This window comes from Phasianus colchicus, chromosome 26 (assembly GCF_987193195.1).
Source record: "Phasianus colchicus chromosome 26, bPhaCol1.hap1.1, whole genome shotgun sequence".
In the NCBI taxonomy this organism is placed as follows: Eukaryota; Metazoa; Chordata; class Aves; order Galliformes; family Phasianidae; genus Phasianus; species Phasianus colchicus.
In genome coordinates, this window is record NC_143461.1 from 1,336,307 (window position 1) to 1,355,162 (window position 18,856).

General features: G+C 46.8%; 3 protein-coding genes across 3 annotated transcripts; 2 read left to right on the forward strand and 1 right to left on the reverse strand.

The window, feature by feature from the left end:
- Positions 1 to 1,590: 1,590 nt before the first annotated feature.
- On the forward strand, positions 1,591 to 2,385 carry LOC149914925 (feather keratin Cos1-2-like). Its single transcript, XM_090125085.1, has 2 exons — positions 1,591 to 1,687; positions 2,060 to 2,385. The coding sequence occupies exons 1-2, from the start codon at positions 1,597 to 1,599 to the stop codon at positions 2,383 to 2,385; spliced, it is 417 nt and encodes a 138-aa protein (XP_089981211.1). The 5' UTR covers positions 1,591 to 1,596.
- Positions 2,386 to 13,073: 10,688 nt separating this feature from the next.
- On the reverse strand, positions 13,074 to 13,868 carry LOC149914926 (feather keratin Cos1-2-like). The gene is made up of 2 exons (XM_090125100.1): positions 13,772 to 13,868; positions 13,074 to 13,399 (listed from the first exon to the last, which is right to left on the reverse strand). Exons 1-2 carry the CDS (start codon positions 13,860 to 13,862, stop codon positions 13,074 to 13,076), a joined length of 417 nt encoding a protein of 138 aa, XP_089981226.1. The 5' UTR covers positions 13,863 to 13,868.
- A 3,764-nt stretch (positions 13,869 to 17,632) lies between these two features.
- LOC149914927 (feather keratin Cos1-2-like) lies at positions 17,633 to 18,418 on the forward strand. Its single transcript, XM_090125123.1, has 2 exons — positions 17,633 to 17,729; positions 18,093 to 18,418. The coding sequence occupies exons 1-2, from the start codon at positions 17,639 to 17,641 to the stop codon at positions 18,416 to 18,418; spliced, it is 417 nt and encodes a 138-aa protein (XP_089981249.1). The 5' UTR covers positions 17,633 to 17,638.
- Positions 18,419 to 18,856: the final 438 nt, after the last annotated feature.

The following is an 18,856-nucleotide window of genomic DNA, read 5'->3' on the forward strand; positions in this document are numbered from 1 at the left end:
CCTTAAGGAATGACCTAGGCTGACACCATCTGCTTTTGCTGGACTCTTGTAGCACATGAAATGAGTCTGTTGCTCTCACTGGTGTTTGTTGTGCGGAAATGCCTGGGCTTCCCCTCATGCCTCCTTAACATTTCCATGCTTGACTATGCCTGTATTACTAAAAGGGCAAAATACTGTCTTGCCCTAGAATAGCTTGGTTATATCTCGAAGGAATCAAGCATTGAAGAGCTTAGGAAAGTAAATCCTGCTGAGAACACAATCCACAAAACTGACTGAGCAGATTGTTTCAAAAGGGAAAGGAAGAAAATAAGAGCTGCTGGGATAGTGATATGGGTGGCCCCATAAAGCTGAGTCAAAACCTTGCATGTCCTTGGCAGCAGAGCAGGGGAAGAAGGACAACAGACTAGGGATTCACACATGATGCTCCCAAGCAATACCAGTAATGTCAGAATCTGCCCACAGAACACCAGCTGAGACTTTCCTGTTCAAGGATGTTGTGGGAGACAGTGTCAATTGCTTTGCTGAAATCCGTATCCACTGATCTCCTTTCATCTTGACAGTTGAGGATGACATTATAGATGCCTATCAGGTTAATCAAGCATTTCCACTTGGTGAATCCATGCTGACAACACCTGATAGCTTTCTTTTCTTTCAATTGCTCAGATATGGCATCCAGAACAAGTTGCTCCATCACATTCTTCAAGGATGGAGATGAGACTAATTGATCCATAGTTTACTGAATTGTCCTTCTTGACTTGAAGTCTGGAGTGCCATTGGCTATTCTCCAGTTTTCAGTCACCTCTTCCATTCTCCAAGACCTTTTAAGGATGATAGAGAGTAGTTTTGCAATCTATCAGCTCTCTAATCACTCATGGATGAATTCCATTGGGGCCCATGGACTTGTGAGCATTAATTTTGCCTAGATGATCTCTGACCAGCTCTTCTTCAAACATGAGGAAATCATCTTTCCACATGACTCTCTTACCAACAGGAATGTAAGATACGATGGTTGTCTATGAGGATATTCTTGCTCTTTCTCAGTCAGAAATGGTCTGCCCTTAATGAAGCAGTGATGGCAGGCACAGATCAACTTTCTTATTAAAACAGCCCTTCTGTTACACCACTTCCTGTTGGGCATTTCTTTTAAGATGTGGAAAGGACTCTGCACAAAGTCTTGCCTCCTACTGAGATCACTGAAGCAAAATGAATGGAAACACAGTAGGGCAGCCGAATATTCCACAGAGCAGTGTCAAGTAGGATGCAGTCACACTCAGGAGCTGCTACAATTCTTGCCAGAAAGGAAACTAAGAATCCCTAAGGAGTGGCCCAGGCTGACATCATTTGCCTTTGCTGGACTCTTCCATCATGTTCACCGAGGCTGTTAACCACACAGACTTTTGTTGAGCGGAAATGCTTGGGCCTCCCTTCCTGCTACTCAGTGGATGCCTTCAGAGTGGGATGGGCATGATCTAAAGCTGGTAATGAAACACAGCAACACAGGAAGAAAACACACGGCCCATATCATTATCCAAGATGATCTGCATTAAAGAAGAACTTGTCAGAAAATAATCACTGTTATAAGCACTGCCTCTGAATATGGGACATCGTAGGTCTAATATAAAAGGCAGCCCAGGTCCTTGCTTCCTCATCCACCACTCTAGCCACCTTCTTCTTCAGAACCAGGTGAGTGCGAGTCCCCTTCTTGTCTCTCTCACTCTCCAGAAGGAGGTCTGAGCCCCGTGAACCTCTCATCTGCTGTCAACTCTCTTCCATGCCAAATCTTGGAGCTGCTTGTCAATGAAGAGGGAAGAGGGGAGAAAGTTTTTCTGGGAGGGTGCCTGGGCCTGCACTCAGGGGCTTTCTGGGCTAGAGTCTCAGCAGTAGCTGAATAGGCTGTGGAGGGTCTATCTGGGTCCTGACAGGAGGAGGCCAAGATAGCCTTGGCCCTCTCCAGAATGGCTCCAGCTCCCTGCACTGCATGGGCCTTGGTTCCCTCACTGTGGGATAGCAGACTGCTCCTCACTCTCCACCTTCTTCGCTCAACCCTCTCTCCCAACAGGTGCACATCCAGCCCAAGTGATGTCCTGCTACAACCTGTGTGTGCCATGCCGGCCTTGCGGCCCGACCCCTCTGGCCAGCAGCTGCAACGAGCCCTGTGTCAGGCAGTGCCAGGACTCCACCATCGCCATTGAGCCCTCTCCCGTGGTGGTGATCCTGCCCGGACCCATCCTCAGCTCCTTCCCGCAGAACACTGTTGTGGGATCCTCCACCTCCGCTGCCGTTGGCAGCATCCTCAGCTGTCAGGGAGTGCCCATCACCTCGGGAGGCTTGGACCTCTCCTGCATTTCCAACCGCTACTGTGGCACAAGGTGCACCCCCTGCTAAAGGTGCTGGACACTGCCCCAGACAAGGACCCCCACGACCTCAGGACACGGTGCTGGACAGAAGAACAGACTCTGTGCCGCTGTTTTCAGTGTAGATGACCATGTCTGGCTTGCTCTGTCAGGACAGACAGCAGGGGCCAGCCTGGCTTCTCTGACAACACGACCAATGTCTACCAATATTCTCTTCCACTCACTCTTCCTCACTCTTCTCTTTGTTGTCTTCATCCTTCCCTAAAACTGTCTGTGATGGTCCCAGAAACCAACTGAGCAAACTGCCAGCCTCTCTCATTCGTGAGCACTTAGACAGCTGTCCCGTGGCAGTTCTGACATAGGAAAAGGGGAACAGATTCTTGTCTGCTCCTGCTGCTCCCCGCACTTGGGGCCTCCACTTGGAGTGACGTCATTTCCCTCCTTAGACTCAATAAACTTTTTCTGCATCCTTCGTTGTGTCCCTCTGTATTTTTTCTACTTCTGCTTACTATGGTCAGATGAGAAAACTCTTGCTCTGATGGGAATTAGCACAAATCCATCACTCCCCTAAGCACTGGATGGTGAGGCACACTGTAGACATTCATCCTTCACTCATGTCTAGAGCCATGTCTAGAGCAGCTTTGCCGCATATCTGCTGCATGTGTGCCTATTTGTTTGGAGGCCTCTTGTTGTCCACAAAGCCTTTACAGTCTCCTTGTTAGACTAGGACAGTTGTTGAATGGAGCATTCAGCCTCATCACTCCAGAGTCTGCCTTTGGTTGAGCCCTAGTCCAAGCTCTTACCCTGGAACTGAGTCAAATTACACATAACACATCTCCTGCCTGCACTCCAGCAGAAATTGATAGATGCTTCTCATATGGAATTAACTGACATTCTAAAGCTGAATTCTTGAATGATTGCCAGACTCACACTTCAGGGTTCCCCTTCTTTATATAATGGCATGACCTTTTGGATACCAGAATCAAGATAACTGAGAAAGCTGATCAGTCCAAAAGGGAAAGAAAGAACTAAACACCTGCTTCTATGGAGGTGAGGTTGACTGGTCTGCAGTTTCCTAGATTGTCTTTCTTGCCCTTTTTGAAGACTGTGGATGGTCATTGGCTATCCTCCAGTCTTCTGATATCTCTCCTGTTCACCACTCCCTTTCTAAGTTAGTAAAGGGTGGTTCGGCATTTTCTTCTGCCAGCTCTTACAATAAGCATAAATTCTTGCCATCACATAAACCATTTATGTGTTTGTTTATTTTGGCTAGATGATCTCTGAGAAGATCCTCTTCAACCGGAATGAATTCTTCTGTTCTCCAGACTCTCCCTTTTATCTCCAGGATTTGGGATTCTCATGGGATAGTCTTAGAATTATAGCCTGAATCAAAGATGCTCCATTTCTCTGCCTTCTCAGGCTTTCCCATTACTAGAGTATCCATCCATACCACAGTAACCACATTTTCCTTAGTCCACCTTTTTCTACTGATATACTTCAAAAAGCTTATCTTGTTATTCTTGACCTCTCTTGCCAGATAGAATTCTCAGTGGGCCTTAGCATTCCTCATTGCATCCCTTCAGCCCTTGTCACCATTCATATGTTTTTCCCAAACGTGTAGGATTTATTTCCACATTTCATGCACCTTCTTCCCTTTGAGTTTCTTCATGAACTCCTTGCTCATCCATGCAGGTCTCCTGCCATTTTTGCTCAATTTCTTAAAAAAGCCAGACTGGGGTGTGCAGCTGGTCACCTGCTTTCTTCTCAGATTAAAGATTTTTTGCAGCCAGTCCCCAGCTCTCCAAGCACAAGGGCTGTATCCCAAACAATTCTGTCAGATGAGAAGAGCACATCTCACAGCCGACAATGTTACACCTGTACAGTGGTGCTCAGCACTCACACTCCAGTCCAGCTTCTGCTGTGCAGCTGTTTAGACACCCGCGGCGTAGCTGCCCTGATGCTTGAAGCCTGATGAGATAGGGCCAAGACTGGCCAGGGACTTCCATCTTTGCCAACCATAAAAAGCATTCTATTTCCCCCTCAGGATCAAGACAAAGGCTTAGAAGAATTGCTGGTTGTCTAGGAAAGGGCAGATGTGTACACAGCAGCAGGAACTCCCTTCGGCATGACCCTGTGATCTGACCACTCAGATCCTTCTCTTGGCCTTTGCTGCTGCTCCACAGATTCTGTGGGCACTAGTGCATGTACATGTGTTCAACTCTTTCATCAACACTGAGAAGGACAAGTAAAAAAAATATTTGCTAAGAAGTATAAAAAGAAGGAGAAGCAGGAAAACTTTCCTCTCCTTCAAGAGAAAAACTGGCTGCTACTACAAGTCAGTAGCAACAGAGACAACTGATGGAGTCAGTGCTTCATGAGATACTGCTGAAAGCAAATAAACTGGCAGACTGTTGTATGAGTTTTAACACAAGCCTACAATACATGGCATGGATCAGATTTATTATTATTTTTTAGATTATAAAAAGTGAGATGGATGGTGGGGAAAGGGAAGAGCTGATAAAGTGACAGATAGAGATATGTATGGTCAGGCAGTGTAAATATGAGTTTCCAGCTTCTCATATCATGCACAGAAATGGTCCTATTCCCAACACAGTCACCTTGGTATGAGACTGCATAATGATGCAATTAAACTTCTCCAGCAACAGCTCCAATCCCGGTTCTCATGGCACATGTTCTGATACATGATGAGTCCCCCAGGTACCTGGGCCCCTTAAGTGCTGTTGCTGGTGGATAGCCACCAATCCAGCTTCAGATTTAGGGCAGACTCAATGAAATTCTTCTTTTCACTGTCTGCAGAGAACACCCTGTTACTTCTCTATGTGGAGGATGCCAGGCTCCAAGTTAACACTGTCCATCTTTGTAAGCTGAGCCCACATAATTGCCTGTAGCATGTAACACAAGGGTGCCTTGGGAGTGATTATGTCTCTGCTTGACTGGTTGGATCTCCAATGAGTCTGGTTCTCTGCCTCCCCATCCTATGCAGCAGAGAGATCGTTAAGAACACCCCATGTGACTTTTACAGCTGAAAACAGACTTGAAGTCTGGGGAAATGAGCAAAACGGTCAGCAAAACTGACATGGGTTCAAAAAGAGACTTAATTTGGGGAAACTGATGATTAGTACCGGAGAACAGGATCCTTGGTAAGAGATAAGATGGTGTTTGTATTTTCCATCCTGTATACTCCATCCTGCTCAACACAACCCAAGGAGAGGAAATGTCTTCGTGGACCTGCATGTGAGGATGAACTAAATCCTCAGCAGATGAGTAAGAATTATGAGCCAAACAGGTGAGAAGATTCCCTGTTCAAACCCTGAAGCTATTCCATGGCTTTTCATATCTCTTCTCCAGCTCTGAGTAATCACCATTTCTTTGTGGGAAAATTCCCAGTGTTCTTGCTTTCTGCTCAAGAAAAAACAGCTGGCTGCCCAGGGGTCCATTTTCTTTCTCTCTCCACACAGTTCCTGTGTTGCAGTGCCTGCTTTGGGAACTGAAGAGCTAGTTCTGGGGAGCAGCTGTGGTGGAAGCTGGGAAATCCAGACATGGTCCCTGAAAAATGCTTGGGAAACACAAGGAGACATCAAGACATTAAGATTCAGAGTTTTCCAAGAAAAACCACCTCAACAGTAAATAAACTGGAATATGTGGGCAATACTAATTCCCAGCATAACGATACTTTATATGGTTCCAATTCTTCTTGTACTCAGAGTACCTGTGATAAGGTGATTGTGGAAGACATTTATCTTTCCCTGTTCATTGACCCTTATAACTTCCTGAAAAAATGAATGCCTTAGTCCTCCTGTAGATTGTAGTGGGAGACTATTCAATAGCTTTTCAGTAACGGAGTACTGTGGGTAAAAGATATGAAAGAACTTGCTCAGTTAACATGCTCATTGTTTCTGTTTTCTTTGCCACAGATGGGACTGGAGAGCTGGAAGAATTTTGTGGCTGAAGGAAACTCAAAGATGAGTTCTTTGTGTGCCCATGAATGTGACTTCTGCCACAGCCTGTTACCATGAATGGATTATCTTGACAGATTAGCAGTGAAAATTGCTGACCAGAGGTCAATGGCTAGAATTCCTGTCAACATATGCTTTTGAAGAAAGTGGGAGACTGCTCAAAACAGTGTTATCCTCTGAAGGCCTGACTCAAGAGACATGATTTCCTCTGGGGATGGGTACCTTTCATCTCAATGTAATTTTGACAGCTGCTTCGGGCAGCAGGAGAAAAGGAACTGAAGACAGCACTCCCTGGGAAGTATTCCTGTGGGAGATAATAGGCATTATTTTATTATAGATCCATGCTAATCTGTAGTCTCAGATTTCCTGTCCAAAGAGACCCCCTGCTTTGCTGTTTCCATTCCTGGTTCTCTTCCTGTAAACCAAAGGTCCAGGATCTTTTCCTTCCAGCACCTTTTATGTCCTCTTGATTTCCCTGCACAGGTGTTGAAATTCGCTTTTTTTTTCAAGGTGCCACGGAGCAGAACATCACCACCCATCAAGAAGGGCAAATTATAGTAGAGGAGAGGGAGACCTTTCATACCGTTTGTACCTTCCAGCTCTCTAACTTCAATGGCTTGCTCTAAAGGCCTCCAATGTGTCCTGCAGTTTGAATGAACAATTTGTAATAACCTCCTTTTGAATATTCGCAGGTCTGCAAAGGACAAATGCTTGTCAGACACTGGTGTTTTAATCCTGACTGGACCAGGCCTGTCCAGTGTGTGTGAGCACGCCAGGCCTGACTGAAGTGTTTGGGGAGAATCTCTTCTCTCAGGGACAGATCTCAGTTGAGCAGGGCTTTTGTTACCACAGAAATTTTGCTGACAGCTCAGAAGAGATGTGGAGGACAGCATGGCTGGATGAGGAGCAAAAGAGAGCTGGAGATTATTGAATGTGTGGAGGGAAGTTTCCCAGGAAGGCACCTTCCTTCACTTACTCCCACGCTGGTCCTTCAAGCTGCCAGGGAACTTGTGATCTGATCCTTGAATATCCCCAGGAAGGATCTGCCCCCTTGCATTGTCTGCAGAGGGGCTTAGCTCTTCTCCCACTGAAGCCTCCATTTTCACCCTTCCCTTGCCTTTGTTAACACCATGGGTTATGTGGCTAACTTCAGCCCAATAGCTCTGGGAGGCAATGGGGAATGCAGGAGTTAGGGGTCATATATATGCAGTGATTACTTTATGCTTCTTGTTACTTTCTGATTTTCCCTGCTGCAGTGTTTTTGCATGTTTTTCTACTGGTGTGTCTCCTGTGAGTATCTGCTCCATGATGCCACTCAGAGGTGACACTTAACAGGAAGAGAAAAATGACAAATAACTTGCAGTATTCCTCCCTAGAATTACCTGATTACAAAAACTTGGGTTAATTCTCCATATCAACATGTGGACTGTTACTGCATGGCTGTGTGCTGGGAGGGTGCACTATCCTCAGAGCACTCTGTCCAGTCCTTTGAGTTTTCCTCCAGCACTGCCTCCTGGGGTTCTCCAGCTCTGTCACTTCTTCTGCAGTGACACCAGTCTGTATGACTCTATCAAAGACCTCAGTGGGGGATCACACCACCTGACAGAGATTGGCCGAAGATCTGGATTCAGGGAAACTGCTTCATGCCTGGGAAAAGGCAGGCACCACAGAGCATCCATAGTGGAGTTCAGAGAATCACAGAGTAACAGAATTGTAGGAATTGGAAAAGTCCTCTAGCAATCATCAGGTCCAACCCGCCTGACAAAGCATGTTCCCTACAGTAGGTCACACAGGAAAGTGTCCAGACAAGCCTTGAACATTTCCAGAGAAGGAGACTCCACAGCCTGTTCCAGTGCTTTATCACTCTCACAGAAAGGAAGTTCTTCCTTGTGTGCCTATAGCCTCGGATACTGTCTTGGACGGCCCTGTCTGACAGGAGCTGGGTGTGTGCAAGGGGAGTAAAGGCTCTTGTGTGTGATCTGGATGGCTAATTTCAATTAATTATCTGTGAGTCCTTTCAGCTTTGCAACACTGACTTCTGGGCTGTGCAGGGTACTCTTTGGGGTGTGGAGAATACATAAAATCATAAAATCATGTAGAACCATAGAATGGCTTGAGTTGGAATAGACCTTAAATATTATTTAATTCTAACCCTCCTGCCATGGGCAGGTTCACTACCCACTAGATCAGATTGCCCAAGACCCCAGTCAACTTGGTCTTGAGCACCTCTAAGGATGGAACAACCACAGTTTTTCTGGGAAATCTGTTCCAGTGTTTTACTACCCTCTGACACTGTCCCTTCCTTCTTTGCTCTCAAACCATGCCTCTAGATGCTGCATAGATATGGGAGGATGAGGAGAAGTTAGGGGCTGTTGTAAAGAGTGTTTAACATGCCTTCTACACTCCTGGATCATTTGGTGCTATCTTATGACCGAGTCTCTTTCCCCAGGACACTGCTGTTTAGAGCAGAATTCCCTTCTGCACAAGCTTGTGATATGCTGGCTCTGGTGGAGCTGGAGAACTCTTCCTGAGCTCCAAAGGGCAGTAAGTGAAAGGGTTTTACAGCCATGTGTCCTACTACTCCATGTATACTTCCAGGAATGATAGAACTGTAGAATAGTTTGTGTTGGAAAGAAAAACACACTCCCATGTTTAGGTATGCCTTCTACTAGATCAAGCTGCTCAAAGAGCACCTCTTAAGCCAGTCAAGGTTCTTCTGAGTGGCATTCTTTCTCTCCGGCATGTCAGTAATACCATGCAGCTTGGTGTTGTTCAGCAAACTTGCTGAGGCTACCTTCAATCCCACAATCCAATCCCACTGACAAGTTGTTAAATAATGCCAATCCCAGAATGGATAGCTGTGGAACACCACTTGTCACTTCTCTTCACCTGGACATCAAGTTGTTTACCACAACATTTTGAGTGCAACCATCTAGCCAGTTCCTTATCCACTGAGTGGCTCATCTGTTAAATCCAAATCCCTTCAATTTAGAGATGAGGATGCTGTGTGAGACACAAATACTTTGCACAGCATGAAAGGCCCCTTTGTGTCCTAACCCCTTCCAGAAAGAATCTTCCTTTCCTGGCAACTTGAGATTAAAGGAATTACATGAAGGCTGAGGCTGGGACACAGAAAATTTTAGTAACTATGAGGAAGGAAATGAGCTCACTTCTAGAAGGTGTCTGCCTGTGCAGGTAGCACTTAGGGATTGCAAAACTGCACCAACCATACATGATGGAGATACCACAAAGCATCCATCTTCTTGCTCAACAGAAAGAGAGGGGCCAGCAGATCTCCCAGTTTGCAATTTCAGTACCTTACAGTCTGGAAGAACAGAAGACATAGGAGAGACTGGAGCTAGTAACAGAAGACATAGGAGAGACAAACTTAGGCCATGATTACAGGGAGTCCATTCTTCCCTCCTTTGGAAGGGGAACACTGGAAGCTCAGCCTTTCTGATATCAGTGACCAGGAGCTCAGTCCTCAGTCCAGCAGGAGCTTCTCAGTTCCTGCAGTTCCTTATCTGGACTATCACCTGTAGTTTTAGTGTAAGAAAGACCTTCCTAACCACATGTATCAGTACAGGCTGGAGAGGAGCTCTGTGGAGAAGGACATAGGGGATCTGGTGGATGACAAGTTGGCCATGACCCAGCAGTGTGTCCTTTTGGCCAAGAAGGCCAATAGTATCCTGGAGTGTCTTAAAAGGAACATGGCCAGCAGGTCAAGAGAGGTCAATCTCCCCCCTGTACTCTGCCCTGGTCAGGCCTCACCTGGAGTACTGCATCCAGTTCTGGGCTCCCCGGTACAAAAAAGACAGGGATCTCCTGGAAACAGTCCAGTGGAGGGCCACAAAGATGAGAAAGGGTGTGGAGCATCTCCCCTATGAGGAAAAACTGGATGACCTGGATCTGTTCAGCCTTGAGAAAAGAAGACTCAGAGGGATCTTATTAATGCTTATAAATATCTTAAGTGTGGGAGACAAAGGGACCCGGCCAACCTCTTTTCAGTGGTCTGTGGGGACAAGGCAAAGGGAAAAAACAAAAACTGGAACATAGGAAGTTCTGCACCAATATGCATAAGAACTTCTTCATGATGAAGATCACGGAGCACAGGAATGGGCTGCCCAGGGAGGTTGTGGATTTTATAGTGACCATGCTCTGCCCCAGCCCCGAGGTAGCCTCTACAGAAGTGACAATTTTCCAGGCAGCTCATGATGAATGGAAAACATCTCAGCTAATGACATAGATTACGTGGTTCTTTTCCCTTACACTGCCACTTCATTTCCTGGCTTATGCTACACCCATTCCCTCGTGGAGGCTTCTTCTGAGTTTTCTTCTGGGATTGAGAAGCCCCGGGAATTCTGGGCAAGAAATGAGTCAGTGACGGCAGAGAACTCAGCTGCAGTGTCAGATGGTTCCAGCAAAAACAAGTAATGTTTGCCTGGGGCATTCTGGAGGCATTGTTTCTGGCCACAATGACAGCAAGGACCCAGCAGCTCCCAGCCCTGCAATCCTTGACTGAACACACAAGAGCTTCCCTGCATGACATTGTGCCATATCTTTGTTTTCACCTCCCTCCCAACTTGCTCTAGGAGTCACCTGTGGACCTGTGGTTGGCTTCCCAGGCAGTTGGTGGACGCCTGGCATTCATTTCTCTTCCTCCCCCAGCTGCTCTCTGGAGAAATTGCTTGACATCCTTGGACTCCTCTGAGCAGTCCCTACACTTTCACAAACTGTACTGTCAACTCATCTGGAGGCGTGTCCTGCTCAGAGCATTGCAGACTTGCCCTGCCAAAAAGGTCCCCTGTGTGTCTACTCAGTCAGTTCCCCATGGCCCCCATCCATTCCAGTGAGTGAGTGCACATGTGTACCTTATTGTGTAGGTGTGCACATGCATGAAGTCATGTTTCTGTGCATGCATTGTTTGCGTATGCATTTGTGAGTGCATTGATGTAACTACACCTGCATGCAGGTGCAGATATATTTTGTCCTGCCTATGTATCTGAGTGTGCAATGTGTATGCACATGCGATAAGTGCTAGTGCACATGTGCACAGAATTATCTTGATCTATGCCCAGTTCCAGCAAGATCCAGGACATGCAGTGTCACCTCTCTGTGCTGGTGTCAGGTGCTGGTGCAAGCTCAGCCTCTCTTAGTTTGACGGGACGGAAGAAAGTCTGGAGTGTTTGGATTTCATCTAGCCTTTCTCTGGTGCCTTCCAGCAGTTTCCAGAAGTTAATCTGTTTCCGTGAGGCAACCCCAGCTCCTGGCACATCTGAAAGGACTTTTTTACAAGACTGATGACTCCTTGGAGCGCAGTAACTTTGAGTTTCAGAGGGCCCTTTGTCAGGGGATGCAGCAATTAGAAGAGGAGGGAACGCCTAGAGAGACCAATAGGAGGGAGGTGGTGGTGACACTGCATCTGGGATCAATGGCTTCAACATAACAGCAGTGACACTGTAAATGTCATGAGACACCCCTACCTGCAAAACCATCCAAATTTAGTACTACCATCATCCCTCAAATGCAAACTCAAAAGAGACTTCCCAGGAGAAGGCTTTCCCCATTGTTCAGGCTTGGGTGAAGAGCAGCAAGTCTGACTGCAGGATCCCATTGCCCAAGGGAAAGCAGGGAAACTTCAGTACCAATTTACATCACCCCACAGGGAGAAACATACATATGCTATGCTTGGAAAAGTTTTCAATAAATAAAAAAAAAAAAAAAAAAAAAGTTGAGATAAAAAGGTTTGGCAATTGCCAGATTTAAGATTTCCTTTGGAATCATTGCGTATACTGTATCCAGTGTGATCCACTACTAAGTCCAGTGAGCTTTTGCCAGAGTTGCAAAATTGCCATCCACCATAGAATATCCAATATACCACAGAATTTTGGAAGAATCAATCAGGATCCCTAGAGGTGTTTAAAAGAATTTCAGATTCTCTGTGAAATGTATATGTGAGCAGAGCTGCAGAAAATCTCATCTACACAAACCTGTGATCTCCTGCTCACAGGCCTAGGTTGACAGGTCAGAATGGGGCGCAACGAAGGGCAAACTCTGAAGCGACCCAGCTAGATGCTCCATTCAACAACTGTCCTAGACTGCAAGGCGCCTGGCAAGGCTGTGTGGACAATAGGCAAGGCTGCTCTAGAAGTGGCATTGAATGAAGGATGAATGTCTACAGTGTGCCTCACCATCCAGTGCTTAGGGGAGTGATGGATTTGTGCTAATTCCCATCAGAGCAAGAGTTTTCTCATCTGACCATAGTAAGCAGAAGTAGAAAAAATCACAGAGGGACACAACGAAGGATGCAGAAAAAGTTTATTGAGTCTAAGGAGGGAAATGACGTCACTCCAAGTGGAGGCCCCAAGTGCGGGGAGCAGCAGGAGCAGACAAGAATCTGTTCCCCTTTTCCTATGTCAGAACTGCCACGGGACAGCTGTCTAAGTGCTCACGAATGAGAGAGGCTGGCAGTTTGCTCAGTTGGTTTCTGGGACCATCACAGACAGTTTTAGGGAAGGATGAAGACAACAAAGAGAAGAGTGAGGAAGAGTGAGTGGAAGAGAATATTGGTAGACATTGGTCGTGTTGTCAGAGAAGCCAGGCTGGCCCCTGCTGTCTGTCCTGACAGAGCAAGCCAGACATGGTCATCTACACTGAAAACAGCGGCACAGAGTCTGTTCTTCTGTCCAGCACCGTGTCCTGAGGTCGTGGGGGTCCTTGTCTGGGGCAGTGTCCAGCACCTTTAGCAGGGGGTGCACCTTGTGCCACAGTAGCGGTTGGAAATGCAGGAGAGGTCCAAGCCTCCCGAGGTGATGGGCACTCCCTGACAGCTGAGGATGCTGCCAACGGCAGCGGAGGTGGAGGATCCCACAACAGTGTTCTGCGGGAAGGAGCTGAGGATGGGTCCGGGCAGGATCACCACCACGGGAGAGGGCTCAATGGCGATGGTGGAGTCCTGGCACTGCCTGACACAGGGCTCGTTGCAGCTGCTGGCCAGAGGGGTCGGGCCGCAAGGCCGGCATGGCACACACAGGTTGTAGCAGGACATCACTTGGGCTGGATGTGCACCTGTTGGGAGAGAGGGTTGAGCGAAGAAGGTGGAGAGTGAGGAGCAGTCTGCTATCCCACAGTGAGGGAACCAAGGCCCATGCAGTGCAGGGAGCTGGAGCCATTCTGGAGAGGGCCAAGGCTATCTTGGCCTCCTCCTGTCAGGACCCAGATAGACCCTCCACAGCCTATTCAGCTACTGCTGAGACTCTAGCCCAGAAAGCCCCTGAGTGCAGGCCCAGGCACCCTCCCAGAAAAACTTTCTCCCCTCTTCCCTCTTCATTGACAAGCAGCTCCAAGATTTGGCATGGAAGAGAGTTGACAGCAGATGAGAGGTTCACGGGGCTCAGACCTCCTTCTGGAGAGTGAGAGAGACAAGAAGGGGACTCGCACTCACCTGGTTCTGAAGAAGAAGGTGGCTAGAGTGGTGGATGAGGAAGCAAGGACCTGGGCTGCCTTTTATATTAGACCTACGATGTCCCATATTCAGAGGCAGTGCTTATAACAGTGATTATTTTCTGACAAGTTCTTCTTTAATGCAGATCATCTTGGATAATGATATGGGCCGTGTGTTTTCTTCCTGTGTTGCTGTGTTTCATTACCAGCTTTAGATCATGCCCATCCCACTCTGAAGGCATCCACTGAGTAGCAGGAAGGGAGGCCCAAGCATTTCCGCTCAACAAAAGTCTGTGTGGTTAACAGCCTCGGTGAACATGATGGAAGAGTCCAGCAAAGGCAAATGATGTCAGCCTGGGCCACTCCTTAGGGATTCTTAGTTTCCTTTCTGGCAAGAATTGTAGCAGCTCCTGAGTGTGACTGCATCCTACTTGACACTGCTCTGTGGAATATTCGGCTGCCCTACTGTGTTTCCATTCATTTTGCTTCAGTGATCTCAGTAGGAGGCAAGACTTTGTGCAGAGTCCTTTCCACATCTTAAAAGAAATGCCCAACAGGAAGTGGTGTAACAGAAGGGCTGTTTTAATAAGAAAGTTGATCTGTGCCTGCCATCACTGCTTCATTAAGGGCAGACCATTTCTGACTGAGAAAGAGCAAGAATATCCTCATAGACAACCATCGTATCTTACATTCCTGTTGGTAAGAGAGTCATGTGGAAAGATGATTTCCTCATGTTTGAAGAAGAGCTGGTCAGAGATCATCTAGGCAAAATTAATGCTCACAAATCCATGGGCCCCAATGGAATTCATCCATGAGTGATTAGAGAGCTGATAGATTGCAAAACTACTCTCTATCATCCTTGAAAGGTCTTGGAGAATGAAAGAGGTGACTGAAAACTGGAGAATAGCCAATGGCACTCCAGACTTCAAGTCAAGAAGGACAATTCAGTAAACTATGGATCAATTAGTCTCATCTCCATCCTTGAAGAATGTGATGGAGCAACTTGTTCTGGATGCCATATCTGAGCAATTGAAAGAAAAGAAAGCTATCAGGTGTTGTCAGCATGGATTCACCAAGTGGAAATGCTTGATTAACCTGATAGGCATCTATAATGTCATCCTCAACTGTCAAGATGAAAGGAGATCAGTGGATACGGATTTCAGCAAAGCAATTGACACTGTCTCCCACAACATCCTTGAACAGGAAAGTCTCAGCTGGTGTTCTGTGGGCAGATTCTGACATTACTGGTATTGCTTGGGAGCATCATGTGTGAATCCCTCGTCTGTTGTCCTTCTTCCCCTGCTCTGCTGCCAAGGACATGCAAGGTTTTGACTCAGCTTTGTGGGGCCACCCATATCACTATCCCAGCAGCTCTTATTTTCTTCCTTTCCCTTTTGAAACAATCTGCTCAGTCAGTTTTGTGGATTGTGTTCTCAGCAGGATTTACTTTCCTAAGCTCTTCAATGCTTGATTCCTTCGAGATATAACCAAGCTATTCTAGGGCAAGACAGTATTTTGCCCTTTTAGTAATACAGGCATAGTCAAGCATGGAAATGTTAAGTGAGAGAACTGGGAACATGGCTGGTCCATGGCTGGGACAAAATTGAATTTCTTCAGGGTGTCTGGTGTGATTCAGTGTTTTTACTTCAGAAAAAAAGCAATGTTGATAACATGCCAATGATTTTAGTTGTTGCTGAGCAGTGCTGCACAGAGCCAAGGATGTTTCTGCTTCTCAGCTCCTCATACTGCCCTGACAGAAAGGAGACTAACGGGTATGAGGAGCTGGGAGGGGACAGAACCAGGACAGCTGACTTAAACTGGCTGAGGGGTATTCCAAACCATATGACATCATGTGATGAAACTATGAAAATGAGGCAACTTGCCCTTGGGGGGCAGAAGCTTCTCTGGGGTTGGCTGAGCATTGGTCAGTGGGTGGTGAGCGATTGTTTTGTGCATCACTTGTGTTGTATTTATATATATATAGTTATCTTTACTGTTATTTATCTCTTCCTTTACTGTCTAAGTAAATAATCTTTACCTCAACCTACTAGTTCTACCTTTCTTTCCAATTCTCTCCCCTGTCCCACTGGGAGTGGGGAGAGTGAACAAAAGACTGTGTGGTGTTCAGCTTCATGTTGGGTTAAACCACAACAACAACCAAATATTTTTACTCTTTTTCTCAATTCAGCTATTGTGTTGCTGGCAGGCTGGAATAAGATGATGGGACAGCAGTTTTAAACATGTACCTTCTCACTCAGAGCAATACTGTTAATCTTTGTGTTCTTTTTTGTCTATTTGTTAGATTTTCCTACATAAATTGCAGTATTCTGCTTCTCAAAAGGAAATGTTAATATACCCTGATTATGCCCAGCCATGTTCCTAGTTCTCTCACTCAACATTTCCATGCTTGACTATGCCTGTATTACTAAAAGGGCAAAATACTGTCTTGCCCTAGAATAGCTTGGTTATATCTCGAAGGAATCAAGCATTGAAGAGCTTAGGAAAGTAAATCCTGCTGAGAACACAATCCACAAAACTGACTGAGCAGATTGTTTCAAAAGGGAAAGGAAGAAAATAAGAGCTGCTGGGATAGTGATATGGGTGGCCCCATAAAGCTGAGTCAAAACCTTGCATGTCCTTGGCAGCAGAGCAGGGGAAGAAGGACAACAGACTAGGGATTCACACATGATGCTCCCAAGCAATACCAGTAATGTCAGAATCTGCCCACAGAACACCAGCTGAGACTTTCCTGTTCAAGGATGTTGTGGGAGACAGTGTCAATTGCTTTGCTGAAATCCGTATCCACTGATCTCCTTTCATCTTGACAGTTGAGGATGACATTATAGATGCCTATCAGGTTAATCAAGCATTTCCACTTGGTGAATCCATGCTGACAACACCTGATAGCTTTCTTTTCTTTCAATTGCTCAGATATGGCATCCAGAACAAGTTGCTCCATCACATTCTTCAAGGATGGAGATGAGACTAATTGATCCATAGTTTACTGAATTGTCCTTCTTGACTTGAAGTCTGGAGTGCCATTGGCTATTCTCCAGTTTTCAGTCACCTCTTCCATTCTCCAAGACCTTTTAAGGATGATAGAGAGTAGTTTTGCAATCTATCAGCTCTCTAATCACTCATGGATGAATTCCATTGGGGCCCATGGATTTGTGAGCATTAATTTTGCCTAGATGATCTCTGACCAGCTCTTCTTCAAACATGAGGAAATCATCTTTCCACATGACTCTCTTACCAACAGGAATGTAAGATACGATGGTTGTCTATGAGGATATTCTTGCTCTTTCTCAGTCAGAAATGGTCTGCCCTTAATGAAGCAGTGATGGCAGGCACAGATCAACTTTCTTATTAAAACAGCCCTTCTGTTACACCACTTCCTGTTGGGCATTTCTTTTAAGATGTGGAAAGGACTCTGCACAAAGTCTTGCCTCCTACTGAGATCACTGAAGCAAAATGAATGGAAACACAGTAGGGCAGCCGAATATTCCACAGAGCAGTGTCAAGTAGGATGCAGTCACACTCAGGAGCTGCTACAATTCTTGCCAGAAAGGAAACTAAGAATCCCTAAGGAGTGGCCCAGGCTGACATCATTTGCCTTTGCTGGACTCTTCCATCATGTTCACCGAGGCTGTTAACCACACAGACTTTTGTTGAGCGGAAATGCTTGGGCCTCCCTTCCTGCTACTCAGTGGATGCCTTCAGAGTGGGATGGGCATGATCTAAAGCTGGTAATGAAACACAGCAACACAGGAAGAAAACACACGGCCCATATCATTATCCAAGATGATCTGCATTAAAGAAGAACTTGTCAGAAAATAATCACTGTTATAAGCACTGCCTCTGAATATGGGACATCGTAGGTCTAATATAAAAGGCAGCCCAGGTCCTTGCTTCCTCATCCACCACTCTAGCCACCTTCTTCTTCAGAACCAGGTGAGTGCGAGTCCCCTTCTTGTCTCTCTCACTCTCCAGAAGGAGGTCTGAGCCCCGTGAACCTCTCATCTGCTGTCAACTCTCTTCCATGCCAAATCTTGGAGCTGCTTGTCAATGAAGAGGGAAGAGGGGAGAAAGTTTTTCTGGGAGGGTGCCTGGGCCTGCACTCAGGGGCTTTCTGGGCTAGAGTCTGTGTATAGGCTGTGGAGGGTCTATCTGGGTCCTGACAGGAGGAGGCCAAGATAGCCTTGGCCCTCTCCAGAATGGCTCCAGCTCCCTGCACTGCATGGGCCTTGGTTCCCTCACTGTGGGATAGCAGACTGCTCCTCACTCTCCACCTTCTTCGCTCAACCCTCTCTCCCAACAGGTGCACATCCAGCCCAAGTGATGTCCTGCTACAACCTGTGTGTGCCATGCCGGCCTTGCGGCCCGACCCCTCTGGCCAGCAGCTGCAACGAGCCCTGTGTCAGGCAGTGCCAGGACTCCACCATCGCCATTGAGCCCTCTCCCGTGGTGGTGATCCTGCCCGGACCCATCCTCAGCTCCTTCCCGCAGAACACTGTTGTGGGATCCTCCACCTCCGCTGCCGTTGGCAGCATCCTCAGCTGTCAGGGAGTGCCCATCACCTCGGGAGGCTTGGACCTCTCCTGCATTTCCAACCGCTACTGTGGCACAAGGTGCACCCCCTGCTAAAGGTGCTGGACACTGCCCCAGACAAGGACCCCCACGACCTCAGGACACGGTGCTGGACAGAAGAACAGACTCTGTGCCGCTGTTTTCAGTGTAGATGACCATGTCTGGCTTGCTCTGTCAGGACAGACAGCAGGGGCCAGCCTGGCTTCTCTGACAACACGACCAATGTCTACCAATATTCTCTTCCACTCACTCTTCCTCACTCTTCTCTTTGTTGTCTTCATCCTTCCCTAAAACTGTCTGTGATGGTCCCAGAAACCAACTGAGCAAACTGCCAGCCTCTCTCATTCGTGAGCACTTAGACAGCTGTCCCGTGGCAGTTCTGACATAGGAAAAGGGGAACAGATTCTTGTCTGCTCCTGCTGCTCCCCGCACTTGGGGCCTCCACTTGGAGTGACGTCATTTCCCTCCTTAGACTCAATAAACTTTTTCTGCATC

Bases quoted from the DNA above. Each gene is read 5' to 3' on its own strand.
- LOC149914925 (XM_090125085.1), top strand. From the start codon at position 1,597: ATGGGACATCGTAGGTCTAATATAAAAGGCAGCCCAGGTCCTTGCTTC. The intron at 1,688-2,059 runs GTGCGAGTCCCC...CTCTCCCAACAG, and splicing joins TCTTCTTCAGAACCAGGTGA to GTGCACATCCAGCCCAAGTG.
- LOC149914927 (XM_090125123.1), top strand. From the start codon at position 17,639: ATGGGACATCGTAGGTCTAATATAAAAGGCAGCCCAGGTCCTTGCTTC. The intron at 17,730-18,092 runs GTGCGAGTCCCC...CTCTCCCAACAG, and splicing joins TCTTCTTCAGAACCAGGTGA to GTGCACATCCAGCCCAAGTG.
- LOC149914926 (XM_090125100.1), bottom strand. From the start codon at position 13,862: ATGGGACATCGTAGGTCTAATATAAAAGGCAGCCCAGGTCCTTGCTTC. The intron at 13,400-13,771 runs GTGCGAGTCCCC...CTCTCCCAACAG, and splicing joins TCTTCTTCAGAACCAGGTGA to GTGCACATCCAGCCCAAGTG.